We start from the raw sequence: 24409 nt of genomic DNA, 5'->3' as shown, positions 1-24409 counted from the left end.
ATCTTGGCACAGACGCAGCCATGATGACGGTCTGCTATGAGACCGTATTGAGTAGTAACGAGTACGACTGATGAGGCTTCTCTTTGGGGTCTTTGATGTTGCGTGTTGCCATAGCGAGGAGTTTGACTGACAGCCAGTCATCCAGTCATGACAATCACATACAGGGGAGCTTTTTGAGTCGTCCAATCATGATTCCCAGTTTGCGCTGCGTACATACTTCACAGCAGTGAATTTGATCATTTTATACTAAACAGCTAACATTTAAACTGAACACAAGCAAGTCATCCAAGTCATCACGCCTCAAGTCATGTCTAAAGTCATGAACTTGCAAGTCCAAGTCGAGTCTCAAGTCATTTAGTTTTTGTCATCAAAACAGTGACCCAAGTCACCGTTACTCGAGTCCACATCTCTGTAACTCTGTAACTCTGTAATGCTACAGTATACACTATTATATACTACTATTTTGACAATGATTAAATCTACTGCTGTTAGATTCAATAAAACGATAAAACCTGCTCTGATCAAAGGGTGGTTAAATTTGCTTTGGAGGCAGATCTGTACTTTGAAACCTCCTTTATATTGTCAGTTTGATAGCCGCAAATTAGTCAACCTCTTCACCCTGAACTCATATAGTATACTTACTGGTTATATATAGGTATCGTAGTGTTATTTTAAAAAGGGTGTTGGTATACTCCTCATTAATTTGTGCTGTTTATATTTTAACTAGGCCATAAGCAACTGCAAACAAAGAATCAGCTGAAAAAGTCACTCCAAGTGCATATGGCACAGGTAGGAAATGTTATCTTTAAGATAAGACGCACCCTGTTTTTACATCTGGAGCTGTAAAGTGTGGAGAAAGAGTTGTGGCCATAGCAGAGAGAATGACGATGAAGACATACATGCTAAAAGCTGGAGTAATCGGAGCCTTTTTACTTTTAATATACATCATCATCTACATGACTGCGAGTTGGCGATCAGGCAGCTCGTTTCCAGAAGGATTCAAAGGTCAAGAAGTTTTGAGGAGATTGGACAGGATGGAACGCACTGTGAACAAGCTGGGTGAGTACATATACAGAAGCAACGTCTATAAGACTTGAGTGTCAAAGTTCTGACTAAAACGTCTGTTTCTCATCTCATCTGTGAGTTCAGAGATCTCAGTTTGAGTGATTGACTCAAGCACCGTGGGATCAACTGTATTGCTTTTAATTCAATATGGGTATATTCTGTGGAAAATGGGCCCGCATGGTAGTGTAGTGGTTAGCGCTGTCCATGCACAGCTAGGAGATTCCTGGTTCGAATCCCAGTTCAGACGTAGGGGGCCTTCCTGTGTGGAGTTTGCGTGTTCTCCCCGTGCATGCGTGGGTTCCCTCCTTGTACTCCGGCTTCCTCCCACAGTCCAGAGACATGCTCGTTAGGTTCACTGGTGACTCTAAATTGCCCGTAGGCGTGAATGTGAGCGTGTAATGATGCTGAACACACCCAGAAGTTCTACACTATTAACTCCGCCTCTCGCCCAATGAGGGCTGGAATAGGCTCAACCCCCCCTTGCACCCTGAACACGATAAGCGGTAAATATAATGGGTGGATATTCTGTGAAAACGCCTAATTCTTAATTAGATGTTGATATTTTTCCTGTTTTAGATTATTTTGTGACGTATTTTTTAATGTTTCTGGATCACATTTGCGTGTTTCTAGCAGTAAAAACTTGTATAAATAAGTATTGTTACTAATAATAATTTGAGCTCTTTACAGCCAGGAAATTGGAGGTGCCTGAAAGACTAAAATCAGGGAACACAAATCATCCAATGCAAAAGTAATGTAATGCTATTACAATGGATTTGAATCTTTGAGACAATGGTAACAAGTAATAAAGAGACGTAACTGTTCCTGCACACGCAAGAGTTTTGCCTTGATGTTTTCACAATCCGTGAGCGTCTGTATTTTCAATGGTAGGTGGAACATTTTTAGTTCACAGAAGAGCTTTGATGGTCACTCACTCATTTAAAATTTCAAAGGTGTCTGTCATCGCTGCGGTGATTGATTTATTCAGCTGTTTAACTTGTTTATGAGGCGCTCTGTCTAATGACACACAGACACAAACAGCACCATGTGCTTCATGTGCAACAAGACTGTAGCTTACTACCTTTTTTTCTACAAGTTCATAGCAACAACATGGTTTCTTTACTTCAGTTAAAGTCGAGCTGAAACGGCATTTCGAGAGTATCTAGCTTCCGTATCGTGACGTATTTCCGAGTGAAACAGGATGTGCAGGCGGGACATATCATTAGAGGGATTTGATTTGATCGTTGAGAAGTGGGCGTAGACAGACGTTCTCCACAGCGCAGTAGCTAGCTAACTGACCGAGCGTTCTTGGTGCTCTGCGGCTAAATGTTGCAGATTGATTGGTTGAAATTGTTTGGTGCTAACTTACGTAAGCACGCGTAAAATTTAGTTTTACAGGAAGAAAAATGATCAGATTATGATATTAGAATACGAAGAAATGTATTTTCTGTATCTTTCTTGGCCTATATTGTCAAATAGATGCACAATATTACCGGGGATGTGATCTAAAAGGATTGAAATTACATTTTTCATTTCACCTCAACTTTAAATGAGATATACTACATTTTAAAATAGTGTATGCAAACATTACTGTATTCCCATTTCCAACCTTGTCTGTCTTTTTATGAACTCCGTCCATCAAAGCCAAGCTGATGAAAGTATCCGACCAGAGAAGCAATAATCTTTTTCCAAATGTGGGCCAAGAAAAACAGGAGGCTGCGTCGCCAATGTTACACCCAGACTCTATCCTGTTTGCCAAGTGGGGGCAAGGCCTGTCAGAGGAGGAACAAAAGGAAGCCGAAGCCCTGTTTCACCTCTATGGTTATAATGTTTTCCTGAGTAACCAGCTGCCAAATGACAGGAAGCTTCCAGATACAAGAGATAACAGGTTATTCTTGTCCAAACAAGATTTTTCATCGCTCACATCACAATTTGAGAAGAGACTGACTGAAACATGAAGCCACGTTTTTACATCTTTCATTACTTCTCTCAAAAATTTAGATGTCTGACAAAGAATTACCCCAAGGACCTGCCAAATGTCAGTGTGGTGCTGATCTACATAAACGAGGCTCTTTCTGTCATTCAAAGAGCAATACAAAGCATCATGAACCGCACTCCAAAGCACCTGCTGAAGGAAATCATCCTGGTGGATGACTACAGCACTTACAGTAAGTTTGACGGTGCACTTGTAATAAAGCATGTACCCATTCAAACATCTCAATATTCTGCTCTACATCACTCCCTACTCGAAGGACATTTACAGTAACTCCCTCTAGCCAGGTACTCACTGCTGCGTAGCATCTTTATAGCTTTCATGTGTTTTATCTAGCTGTGGCAGTCATCTGTAGATCTGACTGTAAAGTACATTTTCAGATGACCTTGGAAAACAATTAGAGGACTACATAGGGCAGATTCACAAGGAGTGGCCTGGACTCATAAAGAAAGTCCGGCATAAGCAACAGATGGGCTTGTCCCAGTCCAGACTCACAGGTTGGGAGCATGCTACAGCGGATGTTGTTGCCATCTTGGATGCCCATATTGAAGTCACTGAGGGATGGTATGTCATGGGCTGTGTTCGAAATGCCATACTATACCAGCAGTACATACAGATTTGGCCAAAATGTAGAATGTAGTATGCAGTATGCCAAAAATACCCGGATGTCGTACTGATTCGGAAAAACACTCTCCAGTATGCATCAGACCAGTCTACTGTATCCCACAATGCAAAGTGCTGGAACGTCACAACAGCAGTGGAAATGGCAGACGGCAGCAGCATTCCTGAAGAGCAGAGGGGGCACTATAGCTAAAGAAGCAGCTTTTCTGCTATTGGCGGGCTATTGTTTACTTCTGCTTTCAAAAACCGGAAACTGGTGCCTGCCGTTGCACACTGCAAAAGAAATTTGAACAGCTCCGTACGACATACTACTGCCGAACGCTATGCAGTATGTAGTATCCGATTTCGAACACAGCCAGGGTTAAATTTTCACTGCCTTAAGTCCCTGTTATAAATCTGCAAGAATACTGTTATCGATTACTTCCAGCGCCTCCTCTCGAGGTTATTATTCTGTTGCTCTTTGGTGTCCTCTCCAGGGCAGAGCCTTTGCTGGCCAGGATCAAAGCTGACAGGACAGTCGTGGTGTCCCCCGTGTTTGATAAGGTCCATTTTGATGACCTACATGTGGAAAGATACGTCCCAGCATCTCACGGCTTTGACTGGGCTTTGTGGTGCATGTACGAGTCCTTTGACTCAGACTGGTATACGACGGGGGATGAATCACAGCCGGGGAAGTATGTGGAACAAAAAATGATTTGTTTATCCAGATAACTGTGAGGAAATATGAGTGAAATATTGCTTCCAGTCCTGTTTTAGTTGCTTCAAAATATTTTAGACAATATAGGTAAAAAGCATAAATAGTAAACTTAGTTGCCACACAACATAGAAAAGACTGTGCCTGTCTTGATGACCAGAAAAATTCTCTCCCAGGAGCCCCTCTGTTATGGGAATTTTTGCCGCAGACAGAGGCTTCCTTGGAGAGATTGGAGGGCTTGATGGAGGGATGACAGTTTACGGGGGAGAAAATGTTGAACTTGGGATTCGTGTAAGTGGACATAATACGAATTTAACACGGTGCAGAACTTAACCTGTTAAAGGATGAAGATTTGTTCTTCACTAATCACCATCTGATCTGTGTCCTGACTGCTCAGGTGTGGCTGTGTGGAGGAAGTGTCGAGGTCGTGCCGTGCTCCAGGGTAGCTCACATTGAGAGGGCATATAAACCCTACGCACCTGACCTGGACTCTGCCATGAAGAGAAATGCCTTAAGAGCTGCAGAGATCTGGTTGGATGATTACAAAAACAATGTGTTGATCTCCTGGAACCTTCCTCTGAAGGTTGGAACAATGGTTTATGTTTGTATAGATTTTGTACAAACACTAATTGAATTAGTTTTAGATGTTTATAATGTGAATAAACTGTACCATTCATCATATCATATCTTTGACTGTAATGCCCAGAAATGTTCAGCTGGTTGAGTCATACCTCATCTGCTTTTCAAGTCTGTGAAAGGACAGAAATTATGTAATCTTAGGGAGCTTTGAGTACACTTGACCCCAAAGTCTGGTTCGTTTGATTAGTGTGAACACTGTGTACCGAACTCGAGCACAGTTCATTGATCCATGCGGCTTTTTATAATGTCTCCTCCGAAATCCACGTATGCGCGTATAGCACCACCGAGCTCATCCGCTGAACTGCACGGCCATGGCTGATACCGTAGGAATGTAGGTGGGAGAGGAGAGGGGGGCAACCTCACTCAAGCACGGTACGAAGCAATCGTACCTAATGTGAAAACACCCTTAGTATCCCTGAATCATGATCATACCTACATCAACCTCGCCCATAATCACTTAATGTCCATCAATACAAATAAAATAGTAGCTTCTAAAACCATTCTTCATTACTTTGCCTTCCATTACTTCACGAAAAATTAATATTTCCACCAAAATATGGCAGAAAGGGAAATGATGCTAAGCTTCTATCCCGGTTGACAGTTCGCCATGCCATAAAGCATACTCTAAATGGGACTAAAATGTACCAGACATATATCATGCTGTATCGAAGAAGACTTTCTACTGTTGAGTCGCCCCCTTCTGGCCATTACAAATAATGCAGGTTTAAGGCACTTCCACATTGGCTTCACTTTTGACACCAAGGGGCTACGTCCACTTGTTCTACATAGTCTACGGCCAAATCCCGATCTCCACACTCACTGACTTTGAGGCGCGTTCCCAGTAAATGCGTGAGTTTGCGGACTTTGCAAAGCCAAATTGGTGACGTATACAAACGTGATTGCCCAGCCCCCCGCGAAACAAATGTTCCTATATTAAAGTAGTATTCAATAAAGTGAACAAAAAAACCTAAATGTAAACAACGTGAGCATAGACGGTGAAAGGAACCACAAATACTTTTATCTGTAAATGACAATATTTACTGATAAACTTATGTGGTCATTTATTGCACGTTTTTTGAGATGTTTGTTAAATGTAGTTAAATTTTCGCAAAGGATAAAAAATAACGTCTTTCTGACTTTTGATGGTTTGCTAAAACATGTAAACACTGTAATGTAAAACACACAAATACATTTCCAGGAAACATGTGATGTCATGAGTGTGTCTAATGCTGCGTTCCAGACAACTGGGAACTCAAGTTTTTCCGACCTCTGACTAGAAAAATTGCTCTGGAACACCATTCAAAGTCGGAGTTCCTACTTGAGAACTCGGAGCAGATTCATGTACCCCAACTTCACAGAGAATCAGATTTGAAAGGCCACATTATATAAATTAGCCTGCAATTAACTGAAATAACAACGACCATCATATATATAATCATATAGTAACATGTTCTGCTGACTGTTAAATTGGCTGAAGACTTGCCAAAGAAACATCAGTTCTTCACGGTCGGCCATGTTTTTTATTTACGTTTGGCATTGTGCACCTGGAACGCTCTGGGTCCGGAAGTCGGAAATTTCTACTGGGAAGTTCTCGAGTCCTCCTTGTCTGGAACGCAGCATCACTCCTCATGCAGTTCTCAGACCCTCACAGACTCACGCACTGCACACTTGACGTCATTAAAGTCTGTGTTCAGTGGTTAGGGTTTAGAAGTTCAATTCTTCTTTTTTTGTAGTGTTTATCAATAATAATAATATATTTTATTCATATAGAGCTTTAAAAGGTACTCAAAGGCACTTTACATGAAAGAAAGAACAGAAGCCACAGTAGCAAATATGTTCAAAACAAAAACAAAAAAAGTACAAGGCTTACAGTTAAATAAAATATGTATATAAAGGTAAGAGAAAGTAAAAAAAAAGAAATAATAAGAGATCATAGGTTAAAAGCAGATTTAAATAGATGGGTTTTGAGTGTGGTTTTAAAGGAAGGAAGTGAGGGAGAGTTTCTGAGGGTTCTTGGTTCGGGTGAGAGGGGTGAGGAGGCTGGCATCAGTAGATCTTAGGTTGCGGGTGGGAGTGTATTGGAGAAGGAGGTCAGTGAGGTAGGAGGGGGCAAGATTGTGAAGGGCCTTGTAGGTGATTTTGAATTGGATTCTGAATTGGATGGGGAGCCAATGGAGGTGCTGTAGGACAAGAGTGATGTGGTCTCTGGTGCGAGAGTGCAGCAGACGGACAGCAGAGTTTTGATTGTACTGCAGTTTGTTGAGGATTTTGGAGGACCTGCCGTAAAGAATGCTATTGCAATCAGTCCAGTTGTGAGGTGATGAAGTGGTGAATGAGTGTTTCAGCAGCTGAGAAGGTGAGGGAGGGGCGAAGACAGGCAATGTTTTTCTGATGGAAGAAGGCAGTTTTGGTGATGTAGTCGACCCCGACTCAAATTGGCGGTTTATTGGGGGATGGCAAACCAGCTTAGAGGTGCATTGCTGCCACCAGCTGGACTGGAGTGGATTTAAAGCAGGAGCTGAAAGTCGGGCACGATGATAAAAAAACAGAAAGACATGACACAAGTCATGTAGCTATTTTATGATCATCTGTACAAAAGAGCTGTTAAAAATGACGAGTGTAAATGATAAAATTAATCATGGCTGACTTCTGGGCTGCACGTCGGTGCATTGGTCACCGCTGTTGCCTCACAGCCACCTCCCAGTTCGGCCATGAGGGGCGTTTCTGTGTGGAGTTTGCATGTTCGTGCTTGCATGGGTTCCCTCCGGGTAGTCTAGCTTTCTCCCACAATCCAAAGACATGCTCATTAGGTTCGTTGGCGACTCTAAACAGCCCTGTCTCTTGCCCATTGACAGCTGGGATAGGCTCCTGCCTCCTGCGACTCTGAACAGGACCAGCGATATAGATAATGAATGGATGGATGAATTCAATTTACTTAAGCTGAACAGTTTCAGGTCCTCGTTTTGTGCATCCGGGCTTTCCGTTTACAGAGCCATTGTTAGTAACACCTCTGCTATTCTTACCAGGACACGTCAAAATGCTGACGTTGTGAAAATAGGATTATTTAGAGTAGTGAGAGAAGACATTTTATCAACACTGGAAAACCAAAAAGTGTGTCCAAATGCATTCACTCAGCTTCATAAATATGACCATTTTATGCTTGGATGAATATTTACCTAATATACTAAATTGTTGCATTGCATCTCTACCTTCTGTTATAAATTATGCATCACAGAATCATGGCATTAATATTGGGGACGTGTCGGAGAGGAAGAAACTCAGAGAAAAGCTGAAATGTAAACCCTTCAAGTGGTACCTGGACAATGTTTATCCAAGTCTGAGAACATGGGAGGATGTCTTGGGGTACGGTACGGTAAGGGCAATTTTCAGTCATTAATATGTTGATGTATCAGTTCAAATTTCAGAGTGAGTATGTGAAATATTTGCAGAAACAATTTAACATTAGAAATCAGGTTTGTAAAGGACTACTTTATTAGGAAAGTTCTATCTTCAATGAAAATACTTAATAAACCAATAACAAAGATCATAATCATTAATAAATATCTCTCTTCACATGGCCCTGGCCTGTACAGCTGCAGAACACCCTTCTGAAGAGGTATTGTGTTGACCAGGGAGCCGTTCCAGGAAACATTCCCATCCTGTATGAATGCCACTCCCTGCAGCCACAGGTAACAACAAAAGACAGGCAGGAAAACTGATACTATGAAGATAAGAATACTAAATCGGATTAATAAATCATAACTTTTGTTTTCACCAGCTTTGCTCCTACAACACAGACAATGAAATCATAGTAGGAGGGCTTAAATCTCACAAATATAACAATAACCATTGCCTGGTAGATCCAGGCACTGGTAGCACTCCCACTCTGCAGGACTGTCAGGTGGCAAAACAAAACCAACTTCATATGCACTGGGACTTCAAACAGGTAAGACCTTAGCTGGAAACATTAATGCTTATTTTGCTTTGACCACTACAGTAAGGTGAGTTTTTAAACAATCCAGTGCAGCATCATTTCAGATACTAACAGTAACCATCTGATTGCTCGTCTCTCTTAATGAAACTCTTGCAGGGCAAAGCCATCAGAAACAAAGCCACAAACAGATGTCTTGAGGTCGCCCAGGGACAAAGCACGTTCTATGAACTCCTCATTCAGCAGTGCAGCGGACAGAGCTGGAGGATTGAGCATCTCATCACAAGTTTTTAGTTAGTTTTGACCAGTGGGAAAGCGGCTTAAGAGATCAATATATAAACAGGTAGATCGAGAAATATTCAGCTAAATACTGATAAAATCCCTAGAGGGAATATATTTGAAGTAGGGATGTCGATACAATGGTTAAAAATATATATAGAGACAGAAAAATCACAGAATGTATTATTATTGAGTGCATTTTTATTCATATATTTGCTCTGATTACATACATCTTGTCATTTGTAGTTCTAAGACAGCAGCATGTGAAAGGAGGGAGGAAATGGTGTGGAGCAAAATGTGTGTTTCTTTGTTATCTGTGAAGTGTTCTTCTGTGACGATGCATTTTTGTAAACAGCGCTGTAAAAATAAATTTTGACTAACTGATTGATGTTTTATTCTTTATTGCACTCTGACAGAAATGGAAATGGAAGTTTTAGCCTACAACTTCGCTGAATTAGATTAAATAGAAAAAGCATTTGAATGGCTTAAGAGCTATGGCGCTTAAGTTGCATCATAGTGTGCCACTTTGTTTATTATTATTGTTTATTATTATTATATTATTATTTCTCGCGCTTCATTCAATGTAGAGAGTGTGTGTTAGAAATCGGATACTAAACTATGTATGTAGTACGGCAAATTTATTTTGCAGTATGCAACGCCAGGCGCCAGTTTCTGGTTTTGGAAAGCAGAAGAAAACAACAGCCCGCCAATAGCAAAAAGCTGCTTCTTTAGCTATAGCGCCCCCTTCTGCTCGAATGCTGCTGCTGTCTGGCATTTCAACTGCCGCTGTGACGCTCCAGCGCTTTGCATTGTGGGAAACAGTAGGCGAGGCAGACTGGTCTGATTTTCTCCGAATCAGTACAACATCCAGGCATTTTTGGCATACTGCACATTTAGCTTTGTTTGCATACTGCATACCACATTTTGGCTAAATCAGTACGTACTGCTAGTATAGTATGGCATTTCAAACACAGTCAGATGCTGGGAAGAGGATTGTATAACCTGCTCCCGACCAGGTTAGGTTCACAAACACAGTTACCATAGTAACCAGCTCAGAGTTGAAGTAACCTCTCTTTCTGACACGGGAAGCCTCGTCGGTCTCGGTCTCCCTCGTTTCAGGGTTAACAAACACGGGGTTTTCACTAAACTCACTTTCTGAAATGGACCCCAGTTCTAGACTGTACTCTTTGTTAGATTATTTGGAGAGAGGCCTAACATGAATCACCATTGAGCAGCACTTGGCAACATTTGGCAGCAGTGGAGGAAAAACTTCCTTTTAACAGGCAGAAACTTCAGAACCAGACTCGTGCTGCACATCTGAAGAGACTGGATGGAGAGAGAAAGTGGGATAGAAGGAGATGCAGGATAGAGACAGGCAAAGAGAGCAAGAAAGATAATACAGACTTATGGTTACAATGTCAATTATAAAAGTAAAAATGTGTACTATTAGCAAGAACAGCATAGAAAAGATTAAAGACAATAATATAGATAATAGTCATTGTAACAATTATGCATGCGACTTGTTGTCAAAATGTATGTACAATGCCTTTTTCTTCAAATAAAATACATACAGTACTTAAAGAAATCTTATGCACGTACTGGACGACATCAGCAAAGACATAATGAGCACCTTCCATCTGCTTCTGCAAGTCATCAACATTAGATCTTGCGAAACTACTAAACCTGGTAAGGCAGGTGGTTTCTGGCTTTCTCAGTGCCTGCATTCGATCCTGGTTTAAATGAACTCAGATGTGGGGTGTTTTTTGTCTAACTGTTTTAAATTTTAGTTGTCATGCCACAGGGGCTGCACGGTGGTGCAGGTTAGCGCTGTCACCTGAAGAAGAAGAAGAAGAAGAATCCTAGGTGTGAATGTGTGTGAAAGGTTGTCTGTTGTCTGATGCAGACTTGCAGCACAGAGAGGGGGAAAGCTGCTGCGCATGAGCAAAGAGGGAGGGAGCGGGTGATCTCGGACTAGAGTGAGGACGTGATATAAAACTTAGTTTGATCATGAAGCCCGATGTCCCTCCTCAGCTCCGTGTTTATCAAATATATGATGCCCAACAGACTGGAGTCTCTGTTAACAGTGACAGACAGACAGACAGACATATCTGCGCGATTAACACACAGATCCACGTTACGAAGCATCGGTCTCCTCCCCGCGCTGCATTATTATAAATTATGATGATCTGCACGTGGGTTATAGCTCCTGCTCCTGTCATTCACGCCATGTGATGTGAAGATGTAGTTTATACTTTATGGTAACTGTGCGCGAAAATACAGGACAGATCGCGATTGCTATTAAGCCAGGAGCAGGGCATGAAACACACACAGATCTGTGTCCTCCTCACTGCGCTGCATGATTTAAAACTCTGATTAACTTCATGTGGATCACTTGATTTTTAAACTGTGATTAACTCATATCTCCGACCTGCGCCGTCTCTCTCCCTCGTCAGTAATTAAAAAAATAATTCTCTCTCTCAGTGAATAAATACAACGTTCTGCCTGTGTTTCCGTGCACGCTCCACTCTCATGTATAAACTACACTGCTCAAAAAAATGAAGGGAACACTTAATCGTCACATTATAACACCAAGTCAGTTAAACTTCAGGGATATCAATCTGTCCATTTAGGAAGCACAAGTGATTGTGAATCAATTTCACCTGCTATGGTGCAAATTAAAGAGACAACAGGTGCAATGGAGAGGCAAAAGCAAGACAACCCCCAAAAAGGGAATGGTTTTGCATGTGGGGGCCACAGACAGTTGCTCTGTCCTGATACTTCCTGACTGAGTCTTCTTTAGTTTTGTGTTCTGCTAGTGGCCTTGTCACTACTGGTAGCATAAGCCGGCACCTGCAGCCCAATCAGGTTGCACAGGTAGTCCAGCTCCTCCAGGATGGCACATCCATACGTGCGGTCGCAAGAAGGTTTGCTGTTTCTCCCAGCACAGTCTCAAGAGCATTGAGGAGGTGCCAGGAGACCGGTTGTTACACGAGGAGAGCTGGACAGGGCCGTAGAATGGCATCAACCCAGCAGCAGGAGCGATATTTGCTACTTTGTGCAAGGAGGAACAGGAGGAGCACTGCCAGAGCCCGACAAAATGACCTCCAGCAGGCTACTGGCTTGCATGTTTCTGCTCAACTGTCAGAAACAGATTCCATGAGGGTGGCATGAGGGCCCGACGTCCTCTAATGGGACCTGTGCTCACAGCCCAGCACCGTGCAGCTCCATTAGCATTCGCCAGAGAACACCAGAATTGGCAGGTCCGCCATTGGCGCCTTGTTCTCTTCACAGATGAGAGCAGGTTCACACTGAGCACATGTGACAGACGTGCAAGTGTCTGAAAATACGGGTGATGGTCTGGGGAGGCATTTCTTTGGAGGACCGCACAGACCTCCATGTCATAGCCAATGACCCTGACCCATACCCTGACTGCTGTTAGGTACCGGGATGACATCCTCCAAGCAATTGTTAGACCTCATGGTGGTGCAGTGGGCCATGGGTTCCTCCTGGTGCAGGACAATGCCCGGCCTCATGTGGCCAGAGTGTGTAGGCAGTTCCTGGATGACGAAGGCATTGATGCCATTGACTGGCCCTCTCACTCCCCTGACCTAAATCCATTTGAGCACCTATGGGACATTATGTATCAGTGCATCAGACACCGCCAAGTACCACCATAGACTGTCCTGGAGCTCACTGATGCCCTGATCCAGGTCTGAGAGGAGATCCCCAAGGACACCATCACCATCAAGTGTTCCCTTATTTTTTTTGAGCAGTGTACGTTTACACAGCTGGAGTGACATGAGAAATAAAAAAAAAAAGATTTTTAAGAGACACAGCAGAGAAATGTTAAATCAGACAGGAATGAAAGGAGAGGTCTCCTGTATCCGTGTGATCGTTGCCGTGTATACGGGGAAAGTGGGCGGTGCCCAGGACACGTGCGTACACACTACCAGACATATGTGGAGAAATGCGTCCCAGACCCCCTCCGTATGTGGCCTGAGTGATCGGATCTGAATGCGTCCTCAATCCGTCCTGGGAGCGTTCACACCTGTAGTTAAGGCTGTCCACTCGCGATCCGATCACTAAAATCACATGTTGATACCAGGTGTGAACAGCGTCTGTGTGTCAGCCCTGTGGTTGACTGGTATTCAGTCCAGAGGCTCTTCTCATTTCTCAGTTTGTACCTCCTCGAGTCCTTTCCCTCCCACCAGAGACGTGAGCGGAGGAGGCGAGGAAGAGACACGAGGAGAGAGGAGTCGAGGCAACAGACATTTAACAACATGAGACATCCCTGCTTCAGAGCCATCATTTAAAAGTGATGTCAATTAAATATGATTTATATATGTATGTAAATATATGTTTGGCACAGCTGCATCATCTGTTACAGCCTGCTGTTTTTATGATCTCTGTCAGCAGAACAGTGTTTATGACAAGTTACCTTTAATTCACTTCACAACGTGGCATAATGTCACGCGAATGTCATGTTTATTTTTTAATTCAACACACACACTCACACAAATAAGAGGTAAATTTATTATAATCCTTAAGCATAACTACGTGGCACCAACAATCGTGCCCACAGATATTAACTGTCCAGTGACCGTTTTATGCACGCGTGTGAGCATACAGCGGTGTGATCCAGCGGTGTGATCCAGCATCAACAATAAGGAAATAAACATTTACAGCCGGCCTTTCTCTGATGGTCAGCACACAGTACTATAATAAATATGAGATCCTGTCCGGACCTGACGGTGTGTCTGCAGATTTAAATAATGAATGAGTTACCTGCTGTGACTCGCACGTAAATGTTATGTGTTGTTTCTGCTCAAAAACAGTCAATACATGAACATCAGGCTGTGGAAACTTCAAATAAAGGCCTACACCTGTCCTTATTTTGTAGGAGACAATTTGTCTTCTGGTTTTGATCAAGAAAGAGCAACATGTGGACATGCTGTGAGTTAGTCTGGTGCGCACTCTGTTAAATGTGAGACACACCGCGGAGAATACCTGCTCAGACGTAACAGGTGTCCCAGGAGCAGAGATAAGCAACATAAGGCTCCCGCTGTGGTTTGTATATACCAGCTGTGTTCCACGCCTCTTTTTACGTCACGGGTGCCGAAAAGACTTCCACAAAGAATACACCGGTGTATCCTCGCTCATAGCTCCTTCGGCAAGCCTCCTCGATCCTCGATCCTCTCTCCTCGAAATGCATTTTATGCACTGCGACATCCTTCAAGATGGCGTGCTGAGATAGATTTCCAGGTCACAGGCAGGAGGAGCGAGGAGCGAGGAGCGAGGAGACAAAATGCAGAAATAGATATAGGCTGCTTCCCAAGTCTCTTAAATTGCATCCATGTTTCCTTCACTTGCGTCTTTCACTTGCGTCTTAGTCCCTTCCACCAGAGATACATGGAGAGACGCGAGGAAACCAAGAGAGGAGAGAGGAAACGAGGAAATATTTTTTAAGAGACATGGGACGTCCTTTCCGATGAAGCGTCACGTGCTGTGACGTCCATTTGTGATAATCGCGTCAGCTGATCACAGCTGGATCAGCTGTCAGTCTGCTTTAACAGCTGTTAGTGTCTGCACAAATGTGCACTGTATTAATTCTAATAAACACACAGTAACAGTGTTTTCTCTCTGTAACCTGTTATCTGTGCAACAAACACCTGCACATGAAGAACAGGCTGCAGTCTGTGTTCCTGCTGCAGAGCCATGCGGACATTTCTTACCAGCACTGTGCCTTTTTGTTCATTATTTACATTTTTGATCACTGATAATCTGATCTAAATTCATTATTTAATAAGCCCAAATACTGTCTGTTCATGAACTATGAAAATGATTTATTAGGCTAAAAGTTTCAGGATAAATGGAAATCACGTCACGCTGATCAAACCCGACCTCACTGATGATCACGCTCACACCTGCTGACAGAGAGACTCTCCAGCTCCCTCTGAATTCATTCATTCATCTGTAATAAAAGTTAGCAGGGGAATAACTGATGATGACAAGAGGTATTTTTGTTTGTTTTTGCTACTTTTGATTTTTGGACAACTTATTTTTACTCATATGTTGACTCAGAAAACAAATCAAATCTGCAGTTATTCACTGCATTTTATATATTTATGACAAGTTATGATCAATATTTAGTTCTAAACGATCTCAGGTTGTCAAATACCAACTCATTATACCGACGTTGTTTATAGTCGGTTTCAAGGCGCCCTGTAAAGTCTGTTAATGCTCGCTTCTTCCTCTCTGCGGGATGAAACTCCGGTGATGTTGCGAAGTTTCACATCAGTCCGATCTGCAGCAGCGTCCAATCACCAATTGATATCTAATAAGGGGGCGTGGCGGCCAGAAAAAGACTTCCGTGGAGGCTGCTCTCGTGTATCCTTGCTTATCGCTCCTCGGAACTCCCTCCTCTCTCCTCACTCCTCGCTTCTCCGAGCAGCGATAAGAGCTTTGAGACGGTCCTCAACATGGCAGCTCCGGAACTACTCCCAGTTCGGGCGAGGAGTGAGAAGCTAACAAATAAGAGACTTGGGAAGCAGCCAGAGAAATGAGAAAGGCCTCGGGTATACATTGGCTGCTTCCCAAGTCTCTTATTTGACATCTCCTCGCTCCTCGCTCGAACAGGAAGTAGTTCTGGAGCCGCCATATTGAGGACCGTCTCAAAGCTGTTATCGCTGCTCGGAGGAGCGAGGATCGAGGAGAGAGTTGCAAGCTGTGATCGTTTAGAACGAAATATTGATCATAACTTGTTGTAATTAATTTCTATTTAATTTAATTTTAAAAAACACCTCTTGTTGGCCTGAACTATCAGAACGTGATTTATAAAACGTTCCTGATGAAATGTTTGAACATTCTCACGGCAACTTTCTGAGAATGTTTTCAGAGAACGTTCACCTGCTATTAAAAGAAACCAAATAAAAAGTTCCCGCTCAAAACATTAGCAGAACATTGAACACGTAACGTTTTCAGAACGTTCTTAGAACAAAAAATTCCAGCTGGGTAGATGGCGGAGAGCAACAGTTCTATTTCATTCTTACTTTAGCCAGAGGCAGTACTTAACACTGGATGTTATCCATCTCGCGCATGCGCAGGTCGAGTATTTAATATCAACAAAGTCACATGTGACCTAGGATGACGTCGGGCAGCCCTGCCTACATAAGCTCACGTCATCATCAAAGATGTCCCTTGTATCTTCTCGCAGGTAATCCGCGAATGCAGGTTGAAACTATCAGCTTGAAATAAAAGCAGATAGCCGGTGACTCTTCGCTGGTAGCCCTGTAACCACATGGTTGGAGCTACGGTTTCGTCCTCTAAGGGCTGCGTTGGGTATACTACGTCTAAACTTAACTTTGCTGACAGACCGGTGTTTTCGCCCGTCCAGGCAGCATAACGTTTCGGGTAGGCAAACACAGGAGCGTCTTCGCCGGCTCCGAAGCTCGGCTGGAAGGGTAAGTATTCTCCTTTGTTAGCGTAAAGTAACGTAATGATAATATATTAAAAGAGGCCTGTTTTCGGGGTTCCTCTAAACTTTACAGTGGCTGAACGGTGTGTTAGCGCTTGCAGTGAGCATCAAGGCTGGCATCGGGATAGCACTAGCCTGTGCGGCTGGGTTATTGATTTATTGATTTATTGATTTGACAACGTATTGTTGTAGTTAATTCACCGCTCCCTGATGACTGTTTTCGCTCGTTAAAGCTCAATTGGGGTTTCAGAGCGGATGCTCCCCAGTAGCATGTGTTTCGTGTTATCGCTCCCTGACGATTGTTTTCGCTTGTTAAAGCGTGTAGTGTACCTCCTTAGTTGTGTGTTTTAGTCTAAAACACTGCTCTAAAACTTTTAGAGCAGATGCTCCCCAGTAGTGTGTGTTGCTTGTGGGTAAAAGCTCCTTTGTTGCACTTAAAATAATGCTCCCTGACGATTGCTTTCGCTCGTCAAAGCATATTATTTACCTACAGTGAGTAGGGTAACATTATCTTAGTAGTGATTTAAGTTTTTGTTACTGAGTATAATTTCATTTGTGATCGGCGGAGTGTCCGTAGTGAGTATATTTCGCTGCTACATTAATGAGGAGTATGTGTTACTAAAGAGTGCTTTCGCTCCATAGTAATCTGTTACTTAAGAGTGTGTTCGCTCCCAAGTAATTAAGTGAACTGAGTAAAGGACGAAAAATACATGCAGGCTGGCCCTATCATGTTAGACTCACATGCTTGCCGCAACTGCATGGCTCCACTGCTAGCTGCAGATGGACATGATGAATGCCCCACATGTCTCGGTGTTGTCCACCTGAGGGAGGGGCTGTCTGATAGTCAGTGCATGAACTGCAGTTATATGCCGCGTGGGCTAAAGGTAGCCAGCCTGGCTGAGGTAGAGGAATGGCGGCTGCAGTGCGACGCTCTCCTCCTAGGAGTGCTCCACCAAGAAAGAAGGCCAAGAGCTGTTTAGCAGCCAAAGTCGACACACTAACCTCTGAGTTTGCAGTGTTTAAAGATTTGCTCCTTAATCTTCAGCCTGGCAGCGGGACTTCAGTCCCAGTGCACAGCCCTCAGGCTCCTAACCCACAAGGATGGGATGAGGACACCCTGTCTACAAGGGCCTCCTGCAGCCAGTTTTGTGAGGACAGGCCTGGACTGGGAGAAGGGGAGGCTTCCACCCATGTTTCCGACACCTGTTCCCAGCAGTCTGGAAGTGGGTCTAGGGTGGGCTCGGAGACTGCCCAAACCACAGTGAAGCCAGTTGTCCGCATGGCACTGGCACGCTTGGGGTTGGATGAGGCTCCAGCAGCAGGCACTCCAGCTAGTGCATTTTTTAGGCGGATCCCGCCGCAGGCTACTTTTTCTGTGCCGCCCTCCCTGCCATTCATTGAGGAGCTCCACAAATGCTGGCCAGACCCCAAATCCTTTTCTCACCACACCAGTGACAGCAGGGCCCTGGCTTCCATGCAAAATACCAGCAGTTACAGACTGGACCGCATGCCAGCCGTGGAGCCATCTATTGCCTCCCTGATTGTGTCACCCGAGGAGGTACTGAGACGTGATGCTCGCTGTCCCAGGCCACAGTGTCGCATCACAGATGACCTTCTGTCAAAGTGCTACGATACGGCAGCACGCGTGGGCCGTGTTGGGAATTCCCTGTCCCACCTGATATTAGCCCTGTCCCAGTCCCTGAAAACCTCCAGTGTAGACGCTTCCGTCCAGAGTCTTAGTGATGCCTCTCTGCAGGCATTCGCCTTTATGACCCGGGAGCTTGGTAAGCTGATGTCAACACTTACTTTGACTCGCCGCCAGGTATGGCTAGCCCAATCTCCACTTTCAGAGCCATGCCGGAGGGTCCTCCGCACTCTCCCTGTAGTACCGGGGGAGCTGTTTGGCCCAGCAGCACAGCAGGCCTTGGAGCGGGGAATCCAGGCAAACCAGACTAGGCAGCAGTTTGCTAGCCTTCGGGGACCTACACCCCTTCCGAGACAGCGGCCTCCACAGGGTTTTGGCACCAACCGCCCTCAGCTACCAGCTCGTCCAGGTGGCTACCCAAGGACCTCACATTCTTTCATGCGACCTGATAACCGCCGCTGGGCTCCCACACGGCAGGCGCCTCAAACGCAGAGGGGTCGGGGGTCTGGGTGTCGCCCCCCCAGGGGCCCAAAGGGCCAGGGGGACAGGCCCTGAGTGCTTGGGGTCGGCTGTCGGACACTTCTCCCAGCAGCACCTCAGGTTCTGGGAGAGCTGCACTACAGACCCTTGGGTGGTGATTACGCTTTCCCAAGGGTACAATCTCCAGTTCCGACGCCGGCCCCCAGTTTTCAGTGGGATCCGACTGACCACAGTCAGCGATCCCACAAAGTCTTGTGCACTCAGCCAGGAGATATCCACCCTTCTGGAGAAGGATGCCATCGAAGGCGTAGATCTTCAGACACAGCAAGGTGGGTTCTATTCAGTTTATTTTTTGATTCCCAAGAAAGAGGCTGGGTTTCGCCCTATACTGGACTTAAGAGGGCTGAACAAATTTCTAAAAGTGTTGCCCTTCCACATGCTACGTACAGCAGACGTGCTCCAAGCCGTGACACGGCACAGTTGGTTCACATCAATCGATTTAAAGGATGCCTATTTCCACGTCCCCATAGCACCTCATCCCAGGCAATACCTGCGCTTTGCATTCGAAGGACAGGCCTATCAGTTCAAGGTGCTCCCAATTCTCTCCCTAGCCCCACAGGTCTTCACGAGGTGCATGCAGGCATCACTGGCCCCGATGCAAGCCACCGGTATGCAGATCCTCCCTTATTTAGATGATTGGCTGATCTGTGCCCCCACCAGGGAAGGGGCGGGGCAGGACACAACAGCCCTTCTATGCCATGTGACGCGATTGGGCCTAACCGTCAATCATGCCAAAAGTTGTCTCGTACCCAACCAAAGGATAGTGTTTATTGGGATAACCCTAGACTCCTGCCAAATGCTTGCCTACCCAACTCCACGTCGGGTAGAGGCCATACGGCAGCTCCTCCTCTGTTTTCAGAGGAACAGGAGGTTAAGGTACAGCCTATTCCTCAGGCTGATGGGTATGCTGACTTCTGTAACATCAGTAGTGCCACTGGGTCTCCTCAACTTGCGGCCGTTCCAAATTTGGACCAATGGCCTCCATCTAGATCTGAGGTTGCACGGATTCAAGAAGGTCAGGGTGTCCAGTTGATGCCTCCTGACATTGCGGCCATGGAGAGACCGGGCTTATCTGGCCAAAGGTGTCTCATTGGGTTCAATCCCTTCGCGCCGCGAGGTCGTGGTGACCGATGCTTCACCCTCCGGATGGGGGGGCAGTATCGCGGCGCAGAGCAGTAAGGGGACTCTGGAGTGCACAGGAGGTTGCAGAACACATAAATGTGCTCGAGCTCCGTGCTATACATTTGGCTCTCCGCAACTTCCTACCATATTTGTGGGGCAGGCATGTTCTCATACGGTCTGACAACAAGTCAGCCGTCTACCATGTCAACCGCCAGGGAGGCACCAGGTCGACACAGTCATTACACGTAGCACGGCAACTCCTTGTATGGGCTTTCCCTCACTTATCCAGCCTCAGAGCCATGTACCTGCCAGGACCACAGAACGTGGTGGCCGACTTTCTCTCCCGCCAGAAGCCTCCCTCAGGGGAGTGGAGACTCCTGCCAGAGGTAGTAGAGGCAATATGGGGCAAATATGGCACAGCAGAGGTGGACTTGTTCGCTTCGGAGTCATCGACACACTGCCCCCTCTGGTTCTCACTGACGGAGACAACGAGTCCGTTGGGACAGGATGCCCTGGCACACCCATGGCCAGATCGCCTCCTTTATGCTTTTCCACCATTTCCACTCTTAGCTGTGACGCTACACAGAGTTCAGCAAGGCAACCACAGACTCCTGTTGGTGGCCCCACACTGGCCAGGGAGACCCTTGTTTCCAGCGATGTACAAGCTTCTGGACGGGGATCCATGGTGCCTGCCCAGGAGGAGAGACCTACTCTCACAGCCGGGGGGCCAAATGTGGCATCCAGACCCGGAACGTCTGCAGCTTTGGGTATGGCCCCTGAGGGGCCTGACCCACTCCTAATGGCATGTGATCAGGAGGTAGTCCAAACCATCATGGACTCAAGAGCTCCCTCCACCAGGGCACTTTATGCTAACAGATGGAAGATATTTTCGGAGGGGTGTAGAGCTCACAAAGAGGTACCTGAGAGTTCCTCTGTGCCAATGATACTGCGGTTTTTGCAGTCTTTGCTAGAGAGAAGGCTTTCTGCTTCTACCTTGAGGGTCTATGTGGCTGCGATTTCGGCCAGGCCTTAGAGTGGATAACCAGACGTTAGGGTCTCACACTCTGGTGACCCGTTTCCTTAAAGGAGCCCAGCGGTGGAACCCCCCACAGGCTGTCGAGGTTCCCTCATGGGACCTGCCTCTGGTGCTGGAGGTCCTTCGTCTACCCCCACGTTGAGCCTCTGGAGCAGGCAGAGCTAAAGTGGCTTTCAGTAAAGGCTGTTTTTCTTCTGGCAATGGCGTCAGCGAAGCGTGTGAGTGAGCTTCATGCCTTGTCAGTGAGTGAAGCATGTATGCGCTGGAACTCAGACGGCACAGGGGTGGCACTTTGGCCTAACCCGTCATTTCTCCCGAAGAGGCTGGCTCCGGCTCACTTTAATCAGGTCATTTAGCTAGCAGCTTATGACCCCGCTTGCCTACAGGATGAGGAAGCTAGTTCAGCAGAACTACTCTGCCCGGTGAGGGCCTTGTCACATTATATACAGGCAACTGCTGGCTTTCGCCACTCTGATGGCCTGTTTGTCTGCTATGGTGGCCCTAGAAAGGGGCACGCCCTGTCCAAACAGAGACTTTCCAGGTGGATTGTTGAGGTAATTGGGGAGGCATACAGGTCAAAGGGACTGCCTCTGCCTCTCAATATCAGGGGCCACTCAACCAGGAGTGTCTCCACTTCCTGGGCAGCACTACGGGGGGTGCCTCTAAATGAGATTTGTGCTGCGGCCACCTGGGCTTCACCGTGCACCTTTGCCCGTTACTACAGGGTCAATGTCGCTGCTCCCAACGCATTGGCGGCAGCGGTTTTTCAGGAACCCTCAGGCCATTTCCGGTAAGGTGGGTACTGATTCCTCGTGACTATGTTGGTAATAGTCATCCAGTGTTAAGCACTGCCTCTGGCGGTCAGTAAGAATGAAATAGAACGAGAGTTACTTATGTAACTACGGTTCTATGAATTCTGGATGACCGCCAGAGTTCTCTGTCACTCGGAATCTTGGCGAGAAGATTCTGTAGGGACATCTTTGATGATGACGTGAGCTTATGTAGGCAGGGCTGCCCTACGTCATCCTAGGTCACATGTGACTTTGTTGATATTAAATACTCGACCTGCGCATGCGCGAGATGGATAACATCCAGTGTTAAGCACTGCCTCTGGAGGTCATCCAGAATTCATAGAACCGTAGTTACATACGTAACTCTCATTTTCTGACCACATCACAAATGAATCAATAAAAATGTTTTTGATTATGTTATATTTTGCTGGAAAAGTCAACCGGAGTTTATCATCAAAAAATGATGTTTCGATTATTGCAGCCAACATCTCCGTGTGTGCTTTATCAAAGGTGTGTGTCGGTAACTCCTCACCTATCCTCAGGTGGCTAAATGGAAGACTTGATGAGCCATTTCAGACTGTGCTGACCTTTCGTTGTCTGTGTGTGCAGGTATAGATTACAGTGTAAAGACAATAACTGTGGACAGCAACCAGGTGGCGCTGCAGATGTGGGACACAGCAGGACAGGAGAGGTGAGACGTCAACACATAAAGGAAAAGAGATGTTCACATTTAAAGAGCAGATGTTTAACACTTCTTTTATTTTGATAAGGTAACTGCGAGCGCTACTTTCTTTGAAAGAGTGTATTTGTATAATTCTTAGAAATGTAATCGAATAGTTTCTTTGTTTCTTTTAAAAGTTCATATTTTAAAACATATTTCCTGATGCAGAAATAAACCACAAGGAAGTTTTAAAGGTTTTTTATAATATGTTTCCTCTTTCTGCCTACTTCCTCCTCCTCCTCCTCCTGCTGCAGGTATCGGAGCATCACCAAACAATTCTTTCGTAAGGCTGACGGTGTGGTAGTGATGTATGACATCACAGCCGAGCAGAGTTTCGCCTCTGTCAGACAGTGGCTGACGAGTGTAAAGGTATGACAGTCACCCCGTGCTGCACACATTCAACACACGACAGTGTTTTTGTTTGTTTGAAAATCTGCTTTCTTAAAGTGGTGTGTGTTTAGGTTGTATATTTTTTTTAACAATATTGTAATGTCGAGAACACAAGACAAATAAAGGTCAGTTGCTGCAGTGATGCTTTTATACACTGCTAGCTGGTTTACCACTGGGGAGCCAGAAAGCTGGTAGCCTTAATATCAGCTTCTTTGAGTCTGTATTGTTTGTTTTCCTTCTTTCGTAGGAGAGCGCAGGAGAAGACATTCCCATCATGCTCTTGGCAAACAAAACGGACAAGGAAATTGAGAGACAAGTTCAGAAAGGAGTTGGTGAAAGACTCGCCAAGGTCTGTTCTTGTTTATCTGCTCAGCTCAACGTTCAGTCAGTGTCTGTCTTGTCACACCACCACAACAAAGTATTTTTAAAAACAGAACAGAAAGTTTTTTTCTTAGTTTTGTATGCCTCTGGTGTATAATGCAGTTTCTATGGCGACCATGTGAACTAATAGTGTTGAGAAATGTTATTTTCTGTATCACAGATTAGGATTGACTTTTCTTTATTAGCCCACACAGATCAATGTGAAGAAACATGAACAATGCTCACACTCACAGATAGTTCTCTTTTGTGCTAATAACAGGCATCATCACCTCCACCACCATCATTGTTATTTGCCTCTTTTTCAGGACTGCCAAATGAGCTTCTATGAGTGCAGCGCTTGTTCAGGACATAATGTGCAGGAGTCCATGGTTCATTTAGCCAGGTGAGCAGAATAATGGCTTTTGTGTGCAACAAAAACAACAAAGAAAGATGAGTTAAAAAGTTGTTAGACTAAATATGGAGCAGCTGTCCGCTTGAACAGCTTTCAAAGTGGGATTATTTCTGTAATGAATCGTACCACAGAGAGCATCATGTTTGATTAGTTCCTTTGTGGAGGCAAAAGGGACTTTTTTATCAGGTGCTTACGGACAACTCTGTTCACACAAGGTTGACATATCGTGTAAAGTGCACAATCAGTTGTTTCCTCTGTTTGAGGATGTCAGTTAATTTCTTTCATTCAATCAGAGGTGCACAGTATAAAGGGCTGCAATGTCCTTTATGCTTCTATAATATTAAAGACCCCCTCTGGTGAAAATCCAGTGATTCATCTTGTGAACATCTCCATGTGGTGTTTCTCATGTGCTACAAGACATATCAGGGACATAATCAGCAGTCATCTCCATGGCTGGGCCTGTCTGCTTTTAAACTGCAGTGTACCAAGGACAGGCTGAACAACACGTTTTCAGATTGGCAGGTTAGAGACGTCACAAACCTAAGGAGCCAATCCCGTTAATGGACGGGGTGACGCTATGCATATCATTATGTGCAACCTATGGTAACCACTTGGGCGATGTGCGAGCCAGCTGTAACTGTCATTGTGATTTTTGCAAACTTACTACTGACTACTAACGTTAACGTCACTACTACTAAT

General features: G+C 45.1%; 1 protein-coding gene across 1 annotated transcript; it reads left to right on the top strand.

The window, feature by feature from the left end:
• Window positions 1-887: 887 nt before the first annotated feature.
• Window positions 888-9234, top strand: LOC138612570 (probable polypeptide N-acetylgalactosaminyltransferase 8). Its single transcript, XM_069685902.1, has 11 exons — window positions 888-1059; window positions 2707-2950; window positions 3064-3230; window positions 3436-3619; window positions 4153-4350; window positions 4547-4661; window positions 4768-4953; window positions 8245-8382; window positions 8603-8698; window positions 8788-8955; window positions 9100-9234. The coding sequence occupies exons 1-11, from the start codon at window positions 888-890 to the stop codon at window positions 9232-9234; spliced, it is 1803 nt and encodes a 600-aa protein (XP_069542003.1).
• The last annotated feature ends 15175 nt before the right edge of the window (window positions 9235-24409 follow it).

This window comes from Semicossyphus pulcher, unplaced genomic scaffold, assembly GCF_022749685.1.
Source record: "Semicossyphus pulcher isolate SPU_LCO1_2020_fin unplaced genomic scaffold, fSemPul1.0.p SCAF_8, whole genome shotgun sequence".
Lineage (NCBI taxonomy): Eukaryota > Metazoa > Chordata > Actinopteri > Labriformes > Labridae > Semicossyphus > Semicossyphus pulcher.
This window is presented reverse-complemented; position numbering and strand designations above follow the sequence as displayed.